Genomic DNA, 19,146 nt, shown 5'->3' on the forward strand with positions numbered 1-19,146 from the left:
CTTCCTCACAGCATCAGGCATCCAAGTTCAATTCCGGCCTTGGGTAACTGTGTGGCATTCTCCCTGTGTCTGCGTGGGTTTCCTCCGGGTTTCCTTCCACAGTAACAAGATGTGCAGGTTGGGTGGATTGGCCATGCTAAATTTCCCCTTGGTGTCCAAAGATGTGTATTTTGGGTGGATTGGCCATGGTAAACATTCAGGATTATGGAGATTAGGGACGTTCCTGGGTGGGATGCTGGATGGTCTCCTTCTGCACGGTAGGACCGTAGGGATTCTGATTCTATGGAAGTTAAATTCAACTCCAAGGGCTTGAATCACAGGAATAGCCAATGGATTCAGGATGTGGGTTGAGGTCACTAACAGGGGAGTCAGGTGGGTCATTTACAGAATTGTATTCCTTGCAAATCAGCTTAGTGTGGTTTGAGGACCAATGGTTGCCTCCATGAAACGCTTACACCGGTAATGACACGCCTGTAATGTTAGACTGTATTTTAAAATGGAGCGATGGGCAGGATAATGGGGGAAAGGGGGGAGAGTAAATTGCTCATTCAGACCTGATGGGCTGAATGGTGGCCTTCTGCTCCATAAAAAGCCTGTGAAACTTTGAGTTAGTTATGACTCTTCAAGCTCTAAAGTTATATCAGATTTGAAAAGTTTTTCCTTTCTACAGGGATGCTGTCAGTCCTGCTGAGTATTTCCAGAACTCTTTTTTTAAATTTTATTTTTCCAGCATCTGCTGTATTTTGTTTTTATTTTAACAAAATGGAGTACCAGACAAACCTGTCGTCATTTTTGTTTTATATATTCCAAGAGTTGCATCGTCAGCTGGAAGAAGTTAACACCAGCATTCAAAATGCGCAGGCGGAACTTAACATGTTGAAGGACTTCCGAGACAAAGATTTTCCTGTATACTCTTTGAAAATTGCGGAGCTGCAGAGAGAAATTGGGAAACTCCCGGAAGAGCACCAGGTAAGGGGAGCTGCTCGTGTCCCTGACAAGAATCCGTCATTAAACAATTGAGGGGCCTGTTACATTGCAGCTGTAACTCCGTGATAGCCCAAGCTTCAGAACAGCGCTGTAATGCGAGATGAGGAGGGGTTCAGCATTCCATTACTCTTCCACACTTGTTGTACGTAATGGTGTTGCCTGTGCCTGTGCATGGCTTTGGAGGAAATGTCCCAGAGGCAATGCAGCTACTACTCACGGGTAATTGTTATAACTTAATCTTCCTTTGGTACCAAACAGGCTGAGCTGGATGACATGGAGCAGATTGCACATGAAGAAAAGAAGAAATTGGAAAGTGCTTTGAAGGAGAAAGAACAAGAGATATTACAGAAGATCGCAGAGGTTAGTAACTCTAACAAGGTAGCAGGTAACTGCATCAGATAGGATAGATTAGTGGAAATATGGAATGCCTTCCTGGTCTCCCCAATCCTTTAAAAAAGATGAAGAAGTAGGGATGGTGGGGAGTTCAATTTTATTTTTTTTATTCATTTGTGGGACATGGGCGTCGCTGGCTAGGCCAGCATTTATTGCCCATCCCTAGTTGCCCTTGAGAAGGTGGTGGTGAGCTGCCTTCTTGAATCGCTGCAGTCCATGTGCCATTTACCCACAATGCTGTTAGGGAGGGAATTCCAGGATTTTGACCCAGCGACAGTGAAGGAACGGCGATTATATTTCCAAATCAGGATGGTGATTAACTTGGGGGGGAGCTTGCAGGCGGTGGTGTTCCCAATCGACCATTTCAGAATTGAGATTGAAAGATTTCAGTTAAGTAAGGGTATTACGGGTCACAGAACCAAAGCAGGCAATTAGATTTAAAGTGCAAATCAGCCAGGATCTAACTGAGTTTAGGCACAGGCTCAAGAGGCTGGATGACCTATTTGGAGAGTCAGTTCTTCCTTAGCCACAAGTTTGGTAAATTGCTGAAGTGTAACTTGCTCTTTACAAGAAAAGTTCCAAGAATGCATTAACAGAGTTCAAGTGGGTTACTACTTCCACTCTTGGTGGAATTGCTCATGGAGCAGATGAAAACAAATTAGTTTATGTGGGCAGGAACCTACAGTATAATACTTGGTTTCAACTTAACATTCTCACTTTCTGTGCCAAAAATTCATAAGTCCCAAGGAAAGGTGGGGGAAGGAGAAAATGCTGGAAAAACTCAGCAGTTCTGGCACCATCTGTGGAGAGAGAAACAAAGTTAACGTTTCGAGTCCAATACCATAAAACCATTGTTGGAAAACCCATCTGGTTCACTAATGTCCTTTTAGGGAAGGAAATCTGCAATCCTTACCCAGTCTGGCCTACATGTAACTCCAGAGCCACAGCAATCTGGTTGACGCTCAACTGCCCTCCAAGGGCAACAAGGAATGGGCAGTAAATGCTATGATGTGGAGATGCCGGTGTTGGACGAGGGTAAGCACAGTAAGAAGTCTCTCAACACCAGGTTAAAGTCCAACAGGTTTATTTGGTAGCACAAGCCACTAGCTTTCGGAGCGCTGCTCCTTCACCTGATGAAGGAGCAGCACTCGGAAAGCTAGTGGCTTGTGCTACCAAATAAACCTGTTGGACTTTAACCTGGTGTTGTGAGACTTCTTGCAGTAAATGCTGGCCAGCCAGCGACGCCCATATCCCACGAGTGAATCAAAGAAACGGCGACTCTTCAGCATTTTGTGTTTTTATTCCTATTGCTTGTTAAGCATTATTGGTCATTGTTCTCTTTTCGGTGTACTATATAAATGCAATTGGTTGTTGTCAATGCTGAAACTTAAAAGATTTTGGTCCTTGCTGGACAGATAATTAGTAGAAACCAGGACAATTATAAAGAATGTGGGAAACTAGAAAAGGAGAGTTAATTGGCAAAGACCGAATGGGAGATGAGATTTATTTCAATGCAGCAAATTATGACCTGGAATGTAGGGGTAGGGGGAAAGAATGTCGGGGAACCAAATTCAGTTGTAATTTTCAGGTGGAATTTGACAAATAAAATGAAAAGGAAAATTTTGTTATGGAGAAAGAGCAGGGGAATGGGACTAATTGGATAGCATTTTCGAAGAGCTGCCAGGGGAATGTTGGACCAAATGGCCTCCTTTACTGTATTTTCAACAGTTGTAGAGTAATGGTGCTTTAATTGTGCAACCCTTCCTGGGCGGCACGGTGGCACAGTGGTTAGCACTGCTGCTTCACAGCGCCAGGGACCTGGGTTCGATTCCCGGCTTGGGTCACTGTCTGTGCGGAGTTTGCACGTTCTCCCCATGTCTGCGTGGGTTTCCTCCGGGTGCTCCGGTTTCCTCCCACAGTCTGAAAGATGTGCTGGTTAGGTGCATTGACCCGAATGGGCGCCGGAGTGTGGCGACTCGGGGATTTTCACAGTAACTTCACTGCAGTGTTAATGTAAGCCTTACTTGTGACTAATAAAAATAAAGTTTACTTTTTTATTGGTAGGTTCCTTTTGAAAGGGTCCAGTATTGATCATCTACCACCAGGTGTCACCAACACTTCATAAATACCGCATCACCAAATTTGCTGAGGAGGCTTTGAAGGCTGACATTTTCTTCATTTTGTTTTTTTTTTAACTTCCACCGCTGAGGTCCTGATATTTGGAGCAGAGGAAGGTGGAGGGGCTCCAAGGAGACGGCGGGGCAGTGAGATTAGTTTCCCATTGCTGTAGCAAAGAGTTAGGACCTACACAATGGAGCCAGTCTTTGTCTTCACCGCTGAACTGTCTTCTTCTACAAAGTAGAACTTGCCCTTCATGAAATCAGCCCAATTTTAATTCCATCGGCTCTGTAACGGACAGGCAGTCGCCTACGCTCACTAGTCATGCCTCAAATTACTTGTATACTGTATCCCAAAATGATGGACTCTTAGAAACTTAAATGTGGAAAAGATTCCTCATTTTAAAATTCCTGATATAACTGTGATGCCAAATTTAAAAACCCATCTTTAGAAAAGTAATTAGTGTGCAGGGCTGTTGCCTGTGGAACATCTCCACTGGGACTTGTCACACAGTCAGTACTTGTAAAGAGCAGGAAATAATTGCTAGCAATTTGGCAAGAACTCCTCAATCATGATTGCACGCAATTGGATCATAATCAGAACTCTGAAGCAAAACAATTGCTATGGTGCAACACTGCCAATGTATTTTTCTTATTCAGTGCTGGGGTCTAGGTGCTGTGACTGGTTTGCATTTATTGCCCATTCTTAGGTGCCCTGAAAATATTTTGTAGTTTAGCTGATAATCTGCATTTATATATCTTAAACTTAGTAAAGCACCCCAAGAGGCTTCACAGGAGCATTAACAAACAAATGTTGACACCAAGTGGCTTACTGAACTCCTACAGTTAAGTTTCTCTACCTTTTATTTCTTCATTGTCTATCTTTATTTTTCTTCCTTCCCCCTATTTTCTCCCCCTTTGCTTCCTCTTTCTCCCTTTTTCCTTAATTTTACCTCTCTCCCACCCATCTCCCCCTCTCTTCCCCCCACATCTTCATCTGTCCCAGTTTACCCTCTGATTTCAGCTTCTCTGCCATTTGGCCATTCACACCTTCTATTCTCTCTGTGGGCTGCCATCAGCAGCCTTTCCCCTTGTTTCTGTGGCTATGACTCATCTTTCATTCCCCCGCCCCCCCCTGCAGTATGAATATCTCCCACTTTTTCTACGCCTTTTAGCTTTGACAAAGGGTCATCTGGACTCGAAACGTCAGCTCTTTTCTCTCCTTACAGATGCTGCCAGACCTGAGATTTTTCAGCATTTTCTCTTTTGGTTTCAGATTCCAGCATCTGCAGTAATTTTCTTTTATTTGGGCAGTTAAGAATTAGCCATATTGGTACGGAGCTGGAGATCCATTTTGACCAGATCAGTCGTACATCAGCAGGTTTTTTTCTCTAATGGGATGTTAGTGGGCGGCACGGTGGCACAGTGGTTAGCACTAATAAATAAACTTTTTTTTTAGTGAGCCAGTTAGATTTTTACAACAATCCCATGGCTTTGTTGTCATTTGGACGTGGAGAGGATGTTTCCACTAGTAGGAAAAACTAGAACCGGGGGCACAACCTCAGGCTAAAGGGACGATCCTTTAAAACAGAGATGAGGAGGAATTTCTTCAGCCAGAGAGCGGTGAATCTGTGGAACTCTGCCGCAGAAGGCTGTGGAGGGACCAAGAGGATGGAAGTTTAATTGAGTGTCTTTAAGACAGAGATAGATAGGTTCTTGATTAATAAGGGGATCAGGGGTTATGGGGAAAAGGCAGGAGAATGGGGATGAGAAAAAGATCAGCCATGATTGAATAGTGGAGCAGACTCGATGGGCCGAGTGGCCTAATTCTGCTCCTATGTCTTATGGTTTTATTTTCTCTGATACCAGCTTTTAATTTCCTTGTTAACCATTTAAATTCTCAAACTGCCATGATGGGAATTAAACTTCCATCCTCTTGGTCCCTCCAATAACATAACCATTATACTAATATACCCTCCCAACTTCAGCGAGAGTGCAGGTTTACGGCACTTGAAGGTGACGTCACAGGTGGAGAAGGTGGTGAAGAAGGCATATGGCATGCTTGCCTTTATAGGACGGGGCATAGAGTATAAAAGTTGGGGTCTGATGTTGCAGATGTATAGAACGTTGGTTCGGCTGCATTTGGAATACTGCGTCCAGTTCTGGTCGCCACACTACCAGAAGGACGTGGAGGCTTTGGAGAGAGTACAGAGGAGGTTTACCAGGGTGTTGCCTGGTATGGAGGGGCTTAGTTATGAGGAGAGATTGGGTAAACTGGGGTTGTTCTCCCTGGAAAGACGGAGGATGAGGGGAGACTTAATAGAGGTGTATAAAATTATGAAAGGCATAGATAGGGTGAACGGTGGGAAGCTTTTCCCCAGGTCGGTGGTGACGTTCATGAGGGGTCATAGGTTCAAGGTGAAGGGGGGGAGGTTTAACACAGATATCAGAAGGACATATTTTACACAGAGGGTGGTGGGGGCCTGGAATGCGCTGCCAGGCAAGGTGGTGGAGGCGGACACACTGGGAACGTTTAAGACTTATCTAGATAGCCATATGAACGGAGTGGGAATGGAGGGATACAAAAGAATGGTCTAGTTTGGACCAGGGAGCGGCACGGGCTTGGAGGGCCGAAGGGCCTGTTCCTGTGCTGTATTGTTCTTTGTTCTTTGTTCACTATTGAGCAGTGATTTGTTTTTTAAAATGGTTATTTTATACTGGCAGGAACAATTCCGTTTCATCCCTCCAGGATTGCAAGAGCTAATGTTTCATAATACAGTGATGAAGAAGGAAATAGAAGTTCACAGAGAGGTTAGTCCTGAGAACCGTGATAACTTGGAATAATTTCTGATCTGTCTAAACGCACATGCACATCATTGGTTCCGGTTTCCAGGCATTATGTGGATATATCTATCCCTGGACAGTGGTTTGAACAGAGTGGTTGCACCACATCTGGTTGCTAATGCAGGACTGGGGCCACAGTTGAGCCTGAACTGTGCTGAGTACTTTGTTTTTGGCAGCGCCTTCCAAATCCACAACCACTACCATCTGATTTGTAACTATATCGCTGTTCCTTCACTGTCGTTGGATCAAAGTCCTGGAACTCCCTCCCTGATGACACCGTGGGTGTACCTACGCCTCAGGGACTGCAGTGGTTCAAAAAGGCAACTCACCAACACCTTCTCAAGGACAACTAGCCAGTAATGCCTAAATCCCGTAAATGAATTTTTAAAAAATTACAGTCCATCTGAGAACTGTCTTTGCCCCATAACACAATTCCGCAGCTCCTGATGCCCTGGGAGGGGTTAGGGACTACTGCAATTTAAATTTTACTTATTAGTGTCACAAATAGCCTTGCAGTAACTTCATTGCAGTGTTAATGTGAAAATCCCTCAGTCGCCACACTCCGGCGCCTGTTTGGGTACACTGAGGGAGAATTTAGCATGGCCAATGCACCTAACCAGCACGTCTCTCGGACTGTGGGAGGAAACCCATGCAGACACGGGGAGAACGCGCAGGCTCCGCACAGACAGTGACCCAAGGCGGGAATCGAACCCGAGTCCCTGGTGCTGTGAGGCAGCAGTGCTAACCACTGTGCCACCGTGCCGCCCTGATGGTGAGTAAAGCCTCCTGTCTTTAAGTGAAATGTCCCTGCTACTGTAAAAGGTTGTGGCACCATCAGCTGTGGCTGATGGAAGTGTCTGCGTTGCCACATTGGTTTGCCAGTCTAGTCGTATGTGTTCGCAGAGACCAGGGAGTCAATCTCCAGCTACTTCCTGGTCCTCCTGGAACTGGCGGGATAGGATGCAGCACGGTTTTACGCCCCTCCCCATTTTCCTGTCCATTGAAGTCACCGGATACCGATATTGTCTGTGGTGTGAAACCAGCATTTCCTTACATCCTATGAGTTGCGCAACCTTCAAGTCAGATTAAAATTGCCTGCTCGCCACCTTTCCCCGTCCCCCTTGATCTTGATACAGAGTATGCTTTAAATTAAACTGTGGGAACAAAACCAGGGTACAAACTAGAGAAGGGTCCTTTCAGTACATTTATCAGGAAATTGTTTGCTATTCTAGAGTGATCGATAACAACATTAGAAATAGGAGCAGGATTGGGCCACCAGGCCCCTTGAGCCAGTTCCAGCATTCAATAAGATCATATGACAGACCTGACTGTGGCTTTCACTCCACTTTCCTGCCTGCCCCTCACAACCCCTGACTCTCTCATCAATCAAATGCCTGTCTAACTCTGCCACAAATATATTCAATGACTCAGCCTCCACTGCTTGTTGGGGAAGAGAATTCTAAAGACCAACCACCCGCTGAGAGAAGAAATTCCTCCTCATTTTCATCTTAAATGGGAGACTTAAATGAGATTCCTTATTTTGAAACTCTGCCACCAGGTCCAGTTTCCCCCTCTAGGGTGGCAGTGTTTAGCACTGCTGTCTCACAGCTCCAGGGACCTGAGTTCAATTCCCGGTTTGCGTCGCTGTCTGTGTGGAGTCTGCACATTCTCCCCGTGTCTAGGTGGGTTTCCTCCGGGTGCTCCAGTTTCCTCCCACCGTCCAAAAGACGTGCTGGTTAGGTGCATTGGCTATGCTAAATTGCCCCTTAGTGTCCCAGGATGCTTAGGTTAGAGGAATTAATGGGGTAAATATGTGGGGTTACAGGGATAGGGCCTAAGTGGGGTTGTATTCGGTGCAGACTCGATGGGCCTAATGGCCTCCTTCTGCACTGTAGGGATTCTAAACTTTCAGTATCCACCTTGTCAAGTCCCCTCAGAATCGTGTGGTTCAATTCTTCTAAATTCCCTTGAGTATCGGTCCAAACTGCTCAACTTTTCCTCATAAAACAAAACCCCTCATCCCAGAAATCAGCCAAATAAACTTTCTCTGAACTGCTTCAACACTGAATAAGCTTCAAGATGGAGTCGTGAAGACAAAAACCCCTCAGTTATTTGAACAGCAATCCGATTTCTGAATTAGTGCCAGCGAGGTAGAGAATTAACTTCACTAACTTTGTTAACTTTTTCTTAATCTGCAGCTGAACAAAAATATGGAAAGAAATAACTTGGTGTTACAACAGAAACTGTTACAACTACTGAAAGCAAAGAGAGATTCTAGAGAGGAAATCTTCGCAGATATTCTTAAAAAGCAGCCAAAGTATGTACCCTCACTGCTCAGAAACAGTTGATAGACTGAAACTGTTGTAAGGGTTTTATTAAAAGTACAAGTGAATTGGATCTGCCCAGTGGCGCATAAATGGTAATTAATTGACCAGAATCTGAACTAGCCATATAAATACTGTGGCTACCAGAGTAGATCAAAGGCTAGGAATCCTGCGGTGAGTATCCCGCCTCATGACCCCCCCTCCAAAGCCTGTCCACCACCTTCAAGGCACAAGTCAGAAGTGTATTGGAATACTCTTCTGAGTGTAGCTCCAGCAACACTCAAAATGCTCAACACCATCTAAGACAAAGCAGTCCACTTGATTGGCACCTATAACATTCAATCCCTCCACCACCCACAAACAGTGGCAGCCATGTGTACCGTCTACAGGATGCACTGCAGGAACTCACCGAGGTTCCTCAGGCAGCACCTTCTAAACCTGTGACTGCTACTATCTAGAAGGACAAGAGCAGCAGATACTGGGAACACCATCAGCTGGAAACTTCCCCTCCAAGTCACTCACCATCCTGACTTGGAAATAAATCATTGGTCCTTCACTGTTACTGGGTCAAAATCCTGGAATTCCCTCCCTAACAGCACTGTGAGTGTATCTACACCTTGGGGACTGCAGCAGTTCACAAAGTCAGCCCACCACCACCTTCTGAAGGGCAACTAGGCATGAGCAATAAATGCTGGTCTATCCAGCGACATTTTGGTAGATTGAACCAGGGCAAAACTTACTCAGTTAATGGTGGGGCGTTGGGGAGAGTTACAGAACAAAGAGATCTAGGGGTACATGCTCATAGCTCCTTGAAAGTAGAGTCACAAGTGGACAGAGTGGTGAAGAAGACATTCGGCACGCTTGGTTTCATCGGTCAGAACATTGAATACAGGAGTTGGGACGTCTTGTTGAAGTTGTACAAGACATTGGTAAGGCCACACTTGGAATACTGTGTGCAGTTCTGGTCACCCTATTATAGAAAGGATACTATTAAACTAGAAAGAGTGCAGAAAAGATTTACTAGGATGCTACCGGGACTTGATGGTTTGAGTTATAAGGAGAGGCTGGATAGGCTGGGACTTTTTTCTCTGGAGTGTAGGAGGCTGAGGGGTGACCTTATTAGAGGTCTATAAGATAATGAGGGGCATAGAGAAGGTAGATAGTCAATATCTTTTCCCAAAGGTAGGGGAGTCTAAAACTAGAGGGCATAGGTTTAAGGTGAGAGGGGAGAGATACAAAAGTGTCCAGAGGGGCAATATTTTCACAGAGGGTGGTGAGTGTCTGGAACAAGCTGCCAGAGGTAGTAGCAGAGGCAGGTACAATTTTGTCTTTTAAAAAGCATTTAGGTAGTTACCTGGATAAGATGGGTATAGAGGGATATGGGCCAAATGCGGGCAATTGGGATTAGCTTAGTGGCTAAAAAAAAAAGACAGCATAGACAAGTTGGGCCGAAGGGCCTGTTTCCATGCTGTAAACCTCTATGACTCTATCTATGACTCTATGATCCACACCCTGTACATGAATAAAAAAAATATAGGCTGTGAAGCTTCGCTGATGCTTCATATAGTTTATCTGGCACTCAGTCTGGCAGTACAGAGAGGTCCCAGGTCTACGCTGCGTTAGCTGAACTTAGCCAGATTGAGGGGAGGATGACTCCAGCTGGTCTGTGCCATTAACTTAGACAGGGAAGGAAAATATCACATTGGATTTCTGTCCCATCCATTGGACATCAACTTTGCCCAGGCTTTGGGCACCAGGTGAGCACTGGACGTGGAATTTGCATCTCAGTCCTTTGCAGGATAGAGGATTTAGTATTGCTGGGGCCACCAGAATGAGTAAAGTTAAGTTTATTTATTAGTCACAACTAGGCTCACATTAACACTGCAATGAAGTTATTGTGAAATTTCCCCAGTCGCCACAGTCCGGCACCTGGACGGGTCAATGCACCCTAACCAGCACGTCTTTCAGAATGTGGGAGGAAACCGGAGCACCCGGAGGAAACCCATGCAGACACTGGGAGAACGTGCAAACTCCACACAGACAGTCACCCAAGCCGGGAATTGAACCTGGGTCCCTGGTGCTGTGAAGCAGCAGTGCTAACCACTGTGCTACCGTGCCGGCCCATGAGGTAAATGCGAGGAGAAACCGCCATCCCAACTGCTGATGAGACAACCTGGCTTCACTTTGGTCGGCTGGTTTAAGGGTGGCAAAGCTACAACAACAGCTTGCATTTGTGTAGCATCTTCAACATTGTAGAACTTCTCGCATTTTTTCACAAGAGCGTTTTCAAACAAAACTTGGCATTGATTCACATAATAGGATATTAGGTGACCCAAAGCTTAATCAAATAGAAGCATTGAGAGCTTCAAGTTTCAAGGTGTCCAGATCACCAAAACCTTTCCTGGTCCCACCACGCTGATGCTATAGTTAAGAAAGCCCACCAACGCCTCTACTTTTTCAGGAGGCTAAGGAAATTTGACATGTTAGCTACGACTCTCACCAATGTTTACAGATGCACAACAGAAAGCATCCTTTCTGGATGTATCACATCTCGGTATGGTTCCTGCTTTGATCAAGACCGCAAGAAATTACAAAGGGTCGAGAACGTAGCCCAGTCCATTACGCAAACCAGCCTCCCATCCATTGACTCTGTCTACACTTCCCACTGCCGAGGAAAAGCAGCCAGGATAATGTGCAGCTAGTCGGAGACCACACGAAGTGCATCCTCCAGGTGTGTGCAAGGTTCCCGGGAATGTTCACGCTTCCTACGGCCTGAGCTGACCTCGGACTCCTGATGTTTTTGGGAGACCACAGCAGCTACAGGGCTGGCTTCTCAAGGACAGGGGATACCCGCTGAGAACGTGGCTAATGACTCCTGTGCAGAGTGCAGCTGAGACCAGATACAATGAGGCTTATGCTGCAACTCGCACTTTGATGGAGCAGACCATTGGGATGCTGAAAACGAGGTTGCGGTGCCTGGACTAGTCTGGTGAAGCCCTGCAGTGCAGCCCGCAGAGGGTCTCGCACATTGCGGTCATCTGCTGTGCCTTTCACAACCTGAGTGAGGAACTGCCTGAGGAGGAGATGGAGAAACAGCACATTTCCTCTGATGCAGAAGATGTTGAGGTGAACGAGGACGAGGCGGTCCTGGAGGGTGAGGAGGTTGGCCAGGAGGCAGTGGCATTGGCCAGAAGGGGCCAAAGAGCTTGGGACGTGCTTATGACCACCGAGTTAATGGATGGTGATGATTAGGGCCAATGATAACACCCCATCTTGAAGTCCCTTCCATGTGCTGTGCTCTCCAGTCCGACTGAGCTCACACCCTTGCTGATAAGGGGAGGGAGCGTTTGCAGTACGTTGAAGGAAGGTAATGCTGACTTGCAGTGGGGGCAGTGCATTGTTCCTCAAAGAGCTACTCCGAAAATCTGACTCCCGTCTGACTGAAGGCAGCTCGCTCAGTCTCGGTAACTAGGGTCATACCGGGGCGATGGAATTGTTTTTTGTCAGGTTAGGGGGGTTAAGGACTATGGAACAAATGAGAATCTATCGTGCTAATGTGTAGATCACCTGTGATGGCATTAATTGGAGGATCTGGCTCAAGAGGCTGAATGATCCATATTCAATGCAGCAAGGTCTCTTAAAATTGAGTGGAATGGGCATTGGTAATAGTCATTCTTCACAATGCTTCCCTCTCAGTTCATTAATAATCCTCACAACACCAGGTTAAAGTCCAACAGGGTTATTTGGAATCTCGAGATTTCGGAGCGCTGCTCCTTCCTCAGGTGAGTGTTGGATTTTAACCTGGTGTGAGACTTCTTACTGTGCCCATCCCAGTCCAACGCTGGCATCTCCACATCGTTAATAATCCATCTATGACTTCCTCCAATTGCAGTACGTAACAATCTTACCTGGTACCTTGAGTTAAATTGTGAGTGCAGTGAAAACTCAGCAATGCTGCTGTGTGCATTGATTGAGGATTGTGTAACTCCTGGTGTGGAGTTAGTATTGAACATGACTGGATTTCTGCCCTAGCTGCACCCAACATGAAGTGAGTTGGCTGATGCAACGACATGTATTGGGATCATTTGTTTCCAATCAGCACTAACTCTGCATAGTGAGACTAAATCCTTTTACATTATTCATATGTGCCTATCTAATAAATGAATAAAACATCCCCCACAGCACGCTGCCTACAACTGACAACTGATAAAAGCGCACGTTCGTTATGATTTCTTCACAGACGAGCTAACCATATAAAGCAACTTCTCTGTTAAAAGAAAATTTACTACATGCATTTTTCTGCTAATTTTAGTAGTTTTCCTAAATATAGCATACAGATGGCAGCTGTCACCCAGCACAGCTCAGTCTCCTGCTACTTTCCCTTAGCTGTCAGTCTCTTAGAAGGATCGCATGAATAATATACCATAGAACCACAGAATCCTACAGTGCAGAAAGAGGCCATTTGACCCATCAAGTCTGCAGCAACCACAATCCCACCCAGTCCTATCCCCATAACCCCATATATTTATGGAGAGGGAGCTCGGTCAAGACCGAGGGAGCTCAGTCTTTTCTCCTTGGAGAGACGAAGGATGAGAGGAGACCTAATAGAGGTGTATAAGATGTTGAGAGGCATAGATCGGGTGGACTCTGAGGCTTTTTCCCAGGGTGGAAATGTCTGCTACGAGAGGACACAGGTTTAGGGTGCTGGGGGGTAGGTACAGGGGAGATGTTAGGGGTAAGTTTTTCACACAGAGGGTGGTGGGCGAGTGGAATCGGCTGCCGTCAGTGGTGGTGGAGGCGAACTCAATAGGGTCTTTTAAGAGACTCCTGGATGAGTACATGGAGCGTAATAGGATGGAGGGTTATAGGTAGGTCTAGAAGGTAGGGATGTGTTCGGCACAACTTGTGGGCCGAAGGGCCTGTTTGTGCTGTAGTTTTTCTATGTTTCTATGTTTCATTTTACCTTAGCTAGTCCCCCTGACACTAAGAGTCAATTTAGCATGGTCACTCAACCTAACTCGCACATCTTTGGACTGTGGGAGAATGTGCAATCCCCACACAGACAGTCACCCGAGGCCGGAACTCAACCCGGGTCCCTGGTGCTGTGAGGCATCAGTGCTAGCCACTGTGACACCGTGCCGCCCACGTTAAAAAGATGTGCATTATTTAAACAAACTGATTTTATTTCACTCATTGCTTTTCAACTAAAAAAAAATAGACTTGTATTTACACCTATGCTGACCTCAGACGTTCGAAAGCATTTCATTAAAAATGTATTGGAAATGAGGCAAGCACATTGTGCACAGCAAGCTCCCACACTCACAATTAAACAAAGGACCAAGTTATCTGTTTGTTGTGAGTGTGAGGGATGAGTGCTGGTCAAGATACCAGGGAGAACCCGCTTGCTTTTCTTGAAGCAGTGTCTAAAAGATCTTATTGTGTTTGCCTCACAGTAGATGGTACGTCAGTTTAACACCTCTGAAAGGTGGCACCTCGACATTGCAGCCACAGGCTAATGTTATGTAGCTAACGGAAAGACAAAGAAACTTTTTTTAAATGTCAGTGTCCCTAATACTCCTACCCCAGTTTAAATGTTTTGAGAGTCTCCTTGTCATGTCTGATATGGTCCCCATGTGAAACATAGAGTGATGCAGTCCAGCGCAGGGTGGATATATATAATATGGGGCAACACGGTGGCACAGTGGTTAGTAATGCTGCCTCACAGTGCCAGGGACCCGGGTTCAATTCCGACCTCGGCTCACTGTCTCTGTGCAGTTTGCACATTCTCCCCGTGTCTGCGTGGGTTTCCTCCCACAGTCCAAAAATGTGCGGGTTAGGTGGATTGGCCGTGCTAAATTGACCCTTAGTGTTAGGGGGATTAGCAGGGTAAATGTGTGGTGTTGCGGCAGTGGGCCCTGGGTGGGATTGTGGTCGACGCAGACTCAATGGGCCGAATGGCCTCCTTCTGCATTGTAGGAATTCTATAATATATACATGTATGTGTATGTATCTTGGATTTATGTAGGGCCTTTTATGCCCCAAGGCAGTTCACAGGAGCATTCTTGAACAAAATTTGAAGTCCAACTACATCGGAGATATTGGGGCAAGTAACCTAAAGAGGTTGGTTTTAAGGAGCTTCTTGAAGAAGAGAAAGATGGAGAGGTTTATGAAGGGAATTGCAGAACTCGAGGCCTCAACAGCTGAAGGCAATAAAGAGACAAGCCGAACATATTGGGACACATGGTTTAAGAAAGCTGTCGAGAGATTAATTGTGTTTCTTATCAGCGTTCTTGACCAAGATACAGTCTTCAGTCTTTTAAGACGTTCCTTTAGCCTACCTCTTCAAACAAGTAACTGTTCAAGTGGGTAAATCTCCCATGTGGAAGTTACATCAACCCTCAGCCCTCAATGTAGCCCGGTGTTGAATTATATTTGACCACATTCCTCTTTGGAAGTGCCTTGGGACATTTCACGACATCAATGCATCACACAAATGTTGTTCAAGTACATTTTGATGTTTGTGAAGGAACAGGGAGCTTGAAGGATAAGAAGCAGATCAGATGCTGCTGTTTGTCTCTCTTGTCGAGCAGCCTGTGGGTTTCTAGTCCAGTTTATCCAGAGTTCCTGGTGCGGTCGTCTACACCTCAGAGCAGTGGAACTGCACGATATTAGCTTCACGTTGAACAGCAGAGAGGAAAATGAAGCCAGATTTTCTGATTATTTTTAAATTTTAAATATATTTATCTGTTCAACTTTCCCATGGGAAAATGTCCCATTCGCACAAAATTATGTTGCCAAGGGTTGCCTATCGGGGGGAAAGAGGGAAATAAATAACAGATCTCAGAAAAGGAGAGATGTTAATACATTGGGATTCCCCATCGCCAGCCAGGTTTAACCCGTTTATTGACATAATTACAGTGATTGTTGTACCAGTGTAGATGGCGCTCCTCTATACTAGGAGAGACCCTGTTGATGTATAATGGTAAGCGCTGGAAGAGCCTCCCCCCCCCCCCCCCCCCCCCCCCCACTCCCAACATGAGCCATGCCATAAGTAGGAAAGATGTTTGCCCATAAGAGTGAAATATATGTAGAATATCTCATTTGCAACACACTTACAAGCCATTTGTTGTCCCACTTTCTTTAGCTGGTGTTTATGCTCCATCCTCACCTCCTCCCACCCTACATCATTCCACCCTATCAGCAAATCCTTCTAACTTTTCCTTCCCCTTATACATATTGAGCTTCACCTTAATTGAATTCGATGCTATTTGCCTCAGGTAATAATGTTGCCTTGTGGTAATAATGTTCAACATTCTAACTACCCCTTGAGTTAAGAAATTTCTCCTGAATTCTCTACTGGATTTACAATGACTACCTTACGTTGCTATCCCTTATTCCTGGCCTTCCCACAAGTGATAAGATCCCCCCTCTCTTCGCCCCCCCCACCCCCCAATCTATCAAACCTCTATTATTTTAAAAATCTCCAGCAGTCCAACTCTTTAGAACATAGAACATAGAAAGTCACAGCACAAACAGGCCCTTCGGCCCACAAGTTGCGCCGATCACATCCCCACCTCTAGGCCTATCTATAGCCCTCAATCCCATTAAATCCCATGTACTCATCCAGAAGTCTCTTAAAAGACCCCAACGAGTTTGCCTCCACCACCACCGACGTCAGCCGATTCCACTCACCCACCACCCTCTGAGTGAAAAACTTACCCCTGACATCCCCCCTGTACCTACCCCCCAGCACCTTAAACCTGTGTCCTCTCGTAGCAACCATTTCAGCCCTTGGAAATAGCCTCTGAGAGTCCACCCTATCCAGACCCCTCAACATCTTGTAAACCTCTATCAGGTCACCTCTCATCCTTCGTCTCTCCAGGGAGAAGAGACCAAGCTCCCTCAACCTATCCTCATAAGGCATGCCCCCCAATCCAGGCAACATCCTTGTAAATCTCCTCTGCACCCTTTCAATGGCTTCAACATCTTTCCTGTAATGAGGTGACCAGAACTGCGCGCAGTACTCCAAGTGGGGTCTAACCAGGGTCCTATAAAGCTGCAGCATTATCTCCCGACTCCTAAACTCAATCCCTCGATTAATGAAGGCTAGTACGCCATACGCCTTCTTGACCGCATCCTCCACCTGCGAAGCCGATTTAAGAGTCCTATGGACCCGGACCCCAAGGTCCTTCTGATCCTCTACACTGCTAAGAATGGTACCCTTCATTTTATACTGCTGCTCCATCCCATTGGATCTGCCAAAATGGATCACTACACACTTATCCGGGTTGAAGTCCATCTGCCACTTCTCCGCCCAGTCTTGCATTCTATCTATGTCTCGCTGCAACTTCTGACATCCCTCCAAACTATCCACAACACCACCTACCTTGGTGTCGTCAGCAAACTTACCAACCCATCCCTCCACTTCCTCATCCAGGTCATTTATGAAAATGACAAACAGCAAGGGTCCCAGAACACTCCCTTTACTCCACTCCCAACCACCAGGAAGCAACTGACTGAGGGCAAAGATAAAGGTGTGGGATTTTTGTTTTGATTTGATTTATTATCACATGTATTAATATACAATGAAAAGTATTATTTCTTGCGTGCTGTACAGACAAAGTATACCGTTCACAGAGAAGGAAACGAGGCAGCGCAGAATGTAGTGTTACAGTAAGAGAGTTGGAATTAAGTTTTAGAAGCATAGAACGAGAGTAAAAGATAGAATTAGAAGATATTCTGGGCACAACTTGCCCGAAGTCGCCTCACTCCGGCGCCATCTTGGAAAAAAATCAAATCAAACTTTGGGCGGTATTTTCCAGCCACGCTAGCCCCTAAACCGGAAAATCCCACCCGAGGTCAACGGACTTGTCCGTGGTCCGCCCCTCGCCCACTCCGATTCCCGGGGCGGGCAAGGTGGTAAAATTCACTCCCCTTGAGCCGAATACCATAAGGTTAAAATTCAATCTAGTATTGCTGCCTTGTTTAAATCGGGATGGCCGGTCGCATCACTGCTGGTCCCTCTGCTTTGTGATACATTCCAGATAAATTTGTGTAGTATGTTGGAGTGCAGTAGCATTGTAGTTCTGTTACTGCGCTAGTCAGCCAGATCTGGCAATGAGTTCAAATCCCACCACAGCAGCTGGGGAATTTAAATTAAAAATGATTCTAAAAAAGAACCTCGTAACTGTAAGGGCAATCATGAAACTACTGGACTGCTGTTAAAACCCATTTGGTTCATTCATATCCTTTAGGAAAGGAAATCTGCCTTCCTTCCTTGATCTGGCCTACATGTGACACAAGCCCTCTGAAATGGCCACTCAGTTGTATTCAAGACAGCGGTTCACCAATCTTAAGTTGCGTTTATTTAATCTTTAGAGGTTTTCCCTTTGGTGCATGTTAAAGTACTGGCTGCAAGTACCAACTTCAGTTAACTGCAGTCATTGAGAAAGGCATTGATCCAGATTCTCTGATTCACTCACTATCGTAATTCTCCTTTTCCTCGATCCTACAGATGCACACCAGATATGGATGTTGTGTTGAACATCCGGAGAGAAGAATGCCTTCCCATTTAACACCAGGTCCTTGTCCTTTTCTGAACACTGACCTGGTCTTTATAATGACGCATTCTTGAGAGACATGTCTCCGCTGAATGGTCTGAACTGGAATTATTAAGTATACAGAAGCTACAGAGAAAGACTGGATAACAATCGTGCAGAAATAAAACTTTTTTCCAAACCTTAACCTGTGTTGCAGTTATTTCTTTATTAAAATTACCCACTCAACTAATTTTCCCCTCCATTCCCCCAAATCAACTCTGCCCAATCACCACCCCAGCAGTCCACTTCCAATCATCAGTAAAAGAGGGGAGGGATCATCAACAGTGCTTTTTAGCAGCACTTGCTGAGCAATAGCCTGCTCACTGATGCCTAGTTTGGGTACTGCAAATAAAGTTTATTTAATAGTTACCACTGCAATGAAGTTAGGGTGAAATTTCCCTAGTCGCCACAGTCCGACGCCTGTTCGGGTAAATGCACCTAACCAGCATGTCTTTCAGACTGTTGGAGGAAACCCACGCAAACACGGGGAGAATGTGGAAACTCCACACAGACAGTGACCCAAGGCCGGAATTGAACCCAGGTCCCTGGCCCTGTGAGGCAGCAGTGCTAACCACTGTGCCACCCAAGGGTCACTCAGCTCCTGATGTCATTACAGCCTTGGTTCAAACATGAACAAAATGAACTCCAGAGGTGAGGTGAGAGTGACTGCCCTTGATATCGAGACCATATTTGACCGAGTAGGGAATCGAGGAGCTCGAGCAAGTCTGGAGTCAACTGCAATCAGGGAAACTCTCCACTTGTCTCCAACAAGAGAGAACCTGACTATCGCCCTTTGACATTCAATGGCATTACCATCCCTGAATTGGCTGAATGCAAGCCAATCAGCATCCTGGGGGTTATCGTTGACCAGAAACTGAACTG

The 19,146-nt window shown here is 45.7% G+C and overlaps 1 protein-coding gene across 1 annotated transcript in view; it reads left to right on the top strand.

Annotated features, from left to right (window-relative positions):
• LOC144508339 (uncharacterized protein C20orf96-like) overlaps positions 1–18,407 on the top strand; it is a 30,984-nt gene extending 12,577 nt beyond the window's left edge. Inside the window, exons 7-11 of the mRNA XM_078236175.1 lie at positions 812–969; positions 1,246–1,347; positions 6,222–6,308; positions 8,540–8,658; positions 18,180–18,407. Coding sequence (XP_078092301.1) covers positions 812–969; positions 1,246–1,347; positions 6,222–6,308; positions 8,540–8,658; positions 18,180–18,240 — 527 coding nt within the window. The 3' untranslated portion in view covers positions 18,241–18,407. The remainder of the gene's footprint in view (positions 1–811; positions 970–1,245; positions 1,348–6,221; positions 6,309–8,539; positions 8,659–18,179) is intronic.
• The last annotated feature ends 739 nt before the right edge of the window (positions 18,408–19,146 follow it).

The sequence above is a fragment of the Mustelus asterias genome, chromosome 20, assembly GCF_964213995.1.
Source record: "Mustelus asterias chromosome 20, sMusAst1.hap1.1, whole genome shotgun sequence".
NCBI lineage: Eukaryota > Metazoa > Chordata > Chondrichthyes > Carcharhiniformes > Triakidae > Mustelus > Mustelus asterias.